The sequence below is a fragment of the Fundulus heteroclitus genome, chromosome 12, assembly GCF_011125445.2.
Source record: "Fundulus heteroclitus isolate FHET01 chromosome 12, MU-UCD_Fhet_4.1, whole genome shotgun sequence".
Taxonomy (NCBI): Eukaryota; Metazoa; Chordata; class Actinopteri; order Cyprinodontiformes; family Fundulidae; genus Fundulus; species Fundulus heteroclitus.
Window position 1 is genome coordinate 13,922,177 of NC_046372.1, and position 4,362 is coordinate 13,926,538.

At 35.6% G+C, this 4,362-nt stretch overlaps 1 protein-coding gene across 1 annotated transcript; it reads right to left on the reverse strand.

Moving 5' to 3' along the window:
• Window positions 1–1,978: 1,978 nt before the first annotated feature.
• Window positions 1,979–3,916, reverse strand: LOC118564817 (granzyme A-like). The gene is made up of 6 exons (XM_036144017.1): window positions 3,740–3,916; window positions 3,536–3,648; window positions 3,274–3,415; window positions 2,822–2,966; window positions 2,230–2,493; window positions 1,979–2,144 (listed from the first exon to the last, which is right to left on the reverse strand). The coding sequence occupies exons 2-6, from the start codon at window positions 3,597–3,599 to the stop codon at window positions 1,998–2,000; spliced, it is 762 nt and encodes a 253-aa protein (XP_035999910.1). The 5' UTR covers window positions 3,600–3,648; window positions 3,740–3,916; the 3' UTR covers window positions 1,979–1,997.
• Between the last annotated feature and the right edge of the window lie 446 nt (window positions 3,917–4,362).

Consider the following 4,362-nt stretch of genomic DNA (forward strand, 5'->3'; position numbering starts at 1 on the left):
GAACCAAACATGGAGGAGCAGCAATTAGTTCCCATGCTCCACTTATCTGGAACAAACTTCCAGAAGACTGTAAAAGTGCTGATTAAAAAATAATTTGTTTAGGATTAGTTAAACTGTTAACTGAAACATCATTAGTTTAAGTTTGTAGAGCAACTGTTTTTAACATCTGCTTTTAGTTTCCATTTTCCCATGTTTTATTTTGTTTCAGTTTTTCTACATTTTTTTCCAATTTGCTTTTATATTGGTTTTACTCTCCAATGTTTTACTCATGTAAAGCACTTTGCGTTGTCCTTGTACTGCAATGTGCTATACAAATAAATTTGCCTTGCCTTGCGTAACATTATGCTTGCAAATTAAAAGTTCACCAGGCCACTAAAAGCAGATAGGTAGCAATTTTTTCAATGCCACTAAATACATTAGACTATCCATGATCATTTATCTTTTGTGCATCCTGCTTTTTATCATTTTTTTTCATCTCAAAGGATGTGGTGTGACTATCAGAATGCAGGCAGAAGCGAAATAGATATGATCATGAAATGAGATTTGATCCACCATCAGACTCTAACATTATATTAGCAAATTAAAAGCTTACAGAGCTACTAAAAGCAGATAAGCTACAACTCTCTAAATACATCTAAATACATCAAACTTTACATGATCATTTATCATTTGAGATTTTGCAAACCTGTAAAACTGTATGTTGTCTCAGAAAAAACATTCTATCTCATGTGCATGTAAAAAATAAAATACGGTGGTGGCGCAGTAGAGCACGCACAATGGCATTACTTTAGGTCTACCACTGGGGGGTTAAACACTCTAGTTGCTAGAGTCAGTGAAACCTGCAGCAATAAGACAGGAAGATACCGATAGAAGCTATTTGTATCACTAAAACACTTTACGACTGAAAACACAGAGAAAAACTCATTCACTTTTCCGGGTGTAAATAAGTACCTTCAAATCTATTAGACAGGCACTGTGGTGTTTGTTTTGTGTATTTGGGTTGGGGTAGGGGGTGGGGGTTAAAAATTCTTTTAGGAATATATATATCATCATCAGTATATTTTACATATGATATAAAATTATTTTAGGAATATATATCATATGTAAAATATACTGAGAAGGATCTTTCTTAAATCTTATTGAAATGGTAAGATCCTAAACCAATAATAATGTATTTTAAGTAATGAAAAAGCTAAAAGAAATTGTACATAGTTCTAGCCGCATCCTTAACAGAGTTTTTAATGTGGACCATTGGAATATTGCCACACGTATCCAGTCAGGTTAAAGCCAAAATACAGAAACATTTGTTTACATTCCTCACATCTTCATGCAACCTATTTTAGTCATGGACTCAGTAGCGCTCTAGCTGTAATACAGAGCACGTGTGGTAATATTCCAATGGTCCACATTACAAACTCTGTCAATAACACAGATAGAACAAAGTACAATTTATTTTAGCTTTTTCATTACTAAAAATAGATTATCATTTCAGGAGCTTGCCATTTAAATAATATTTAAGAAAATCAACTTTGAACAGGTTTGGAGGTTGTGCAAGGGTAGTTAGTGCAACCCCTGGCTGTTGCAGGTTTAAGTCCAGGCCTGTGGACCTTTGTTGCATGTCTTCCTCCTCTCTCATTCCACCCCATTTTCTGGAAGTCTATTTCAAATACATACCTCAAGTGCAACAAAAATTTAAAAAAAGAAACACCTCTGGGCGTACCTCAGTTTATACTTTAATTTTTTCCATGATGGAGCTGGCAATACAGGGACAGAAATAAAATATTTTACCCTTTAATCCCTGAAAGTGGTTTTCAGCAACAGTTTTTAAGGATTGATGTAACAAGTGAAAACTCAGGATTTGTACTATATGTTTATTGGTTGTACAAATGTACAGTTCTTAGTAACATAATGCCAGCTGAATGAAAGCAGGAAATCAAAAAAGCGGCAAAGCAAAAAACAGCTAAATTCAAAGACAATGTTTTTTTTTTTTTTTTGCATTACTTCATTGTCTGCTTGATCCAGTCAAGATGATCTTTTGTAAGGAAAGCGTACACCCCAGGTTTGTGTTTGATTCCACATCCCTCCCCAAAACTTGTGACTCCAACTAGAGCTCCATTGCACAATATTGGCCCACCTGAATCTCCCTGCATAAAGAAGAAACATGTAATCAGCATTTTAAGTTAGCAGCAGCATGTAACATTTGTGTAAATGGCTGTTAGGCCCACTTACCTGACAAGTGTCAGCAGCGTTTTTACCAGCCGACCCAGCACATATCATGTTCTTGGTTATGTAAGAGTCGTAATAATCCTTGGAGTTGCATTTAGTCCTGTCGACCACAGTCACATTGACCGCCATCAAAACATCTGAAAACTTATCCAGTTTGGTTTGTCCCCATCCAGCCACTGTACAGACCGAACCAGCTGGTGGGTCTTTGACAACTTCATTCAGCTTGAGGCTGCCCACCCATTGGGTTTGCTTCACCGCCTTGTTCAGCTGAAAAACAAACATAAAAGCAATTTAATTTATTTCAATAAGCAGTATAGATGCAGGATTAAAGTATTTCTTTCATGACAATATATGATATTGAAAATATAGCGAGAAGGACCTCTGTAGGTCTTAACACTTTCAATGGAAGAAAATGGGAAATCATTAAGTAAGGGAAGAAAAGTCACAGTTCATATAAGTAATAGTCTTAATTAAGCTTAGATATTTTGTCATGCGGCAAGAAGGTCCTGGGTTCAAGTCTGAGAGCCTGGGTCTTTCTGCATGTGGTTTTATTTTACATTGACATGAGGTCACTCATTTAGCATAGTGAATTTACCTTGAGCAACATGAGGTCATTGTCATCTTTTTCGGGATCATAGTTAGGATGAGGAAAACTCTTCTTCACCTTACGAACCTTTCTGTAACGTTTTTCTTTCTTCTTTTCCTTGATGGAGTGAACCCCCAGCAACACGGTCTTTATGCTGGGAGAGCAACAAGACATTATGGTGTTAGAATGACTTAATATCTGAAAGATTAGAGCGATGCACTCAAATTAATATAACCCCCTTTCCAATGGATGTATTTTATGTTATACAAACACTGATGAATCACAGATTATCTTTAGATGGTTTGCTTTTAAACATTATTTAAAGTGTCTGGGAAAGCAAGGCAGACCAAGATTTGTACAAAACCAGCAAATGTAACAATTGATTGTGTTTTACTATTTCTAATGTTGCTTGAAAAGAAAACCGAATGCATATAAAACAGAGAAATTGTTGTTGTTTTTACTCTTCGCAGTGTGCAGCAGTCAGAACCCATAATGGATTAATTAGTATTCCTCCACATTCTGGTTCAGTTGTCTCCAGCAGAGCCATGAAAGGCAACGAGTGGGGCGTCACTTCTTTCCCATCAATAATCTCAGAACCATGACCTAATAAAGGAAAACTATCCAGATGTAATTTTTCACATGACAGAAAATTTTACCCTAAATTAAGGAAAAAATGTCATTTGTAAAAAAAAATTATAAAAAAGAAAAGAAAATTACACTCACTGGATTTGACAATAAGGAAAAAGGCTCCAAGGACGAAAGCAACCAACCCTCTCAGACACAACATTTCCTCTTATTAATGTCTGTCTCTGATGATGAATGCACCCTTCACAATGCTTTTTTTTTCCAAACAGAGAAATTGAACTTTATTAAAAGAAAATAAGTAATATCTAAGAAAGTTACTGTATTTAAATAGTTATTACTCACCTGAGTTGACAAAAAGGAAGAAGACACAGGGGATAAAAGCAGTAAAACCCCTCACAGAGAACATTTCCTCTTATCTCTGTCTTCTCCTCGTCCTGCCTCTTATGTGTTTTTCACAAAGGAGGTGGTCTAATCATGGAAATGCATGAGTCAGCAAAATGGACAGTATTGTTTGCTGCAACCTGTCAGTCTGACGCCTGTGGTGACATTTATCAGTACTGATCAGAACCAAGTTAGTCAACCTTGGTCTGGTGGAGTTTCTTTTTTTTTTTCTTTTCTTTTTTTCTGTAACATCACACCAGAGCAAAGAGGTGTGGGAACCAACAGCTAAGAGCAGAGCAGGCTTCAAGTCTTTGTGATGTTCTATTTCAATGCAGCATCGTTTCAGAAATCATGCACAGAGAGTTATGACCTACAGCTGCATTTCAAGAAGGTATCCATTTTGAGCATTTTTTTCAAGAGTATCTGTATATGATTTCTCCATTATTTTTAATAAAACTTTTGAGTCAATTAATTTCTTCCTTAATTGTTTAAATGTGCCTGTTTATGTATAGCTTTAACATTTCTTGTGTTGTATATCACTTCTTGTGTTTTTAATAGAAACCTAAAATATGATGTAATATTAT

Coding starts and splice junctions, on each gene's coding strand:
- LOC118564817 (XM_036144017.1), bottom strand. CDS start 3,599: ATGTTGTGTCTGAGAGGGTTGGTTGCTTTCGTCCTTGGAGCCTTTTTC. Junction 2,967..3,273: donor ACTGCTGCACACTGCGAAGA/GTAAAAACAACA, acceptor TTGCTCTCCCAG/CATAAAGACCGTGTTGCTGG. Junction 2,494..2,821: donor ATGACCTCATGTTGCTCAAG/GTAAATTCACTA, acceptor TTTGTTTTTCAG/CTGAACAAGGCGGTGAAGCA.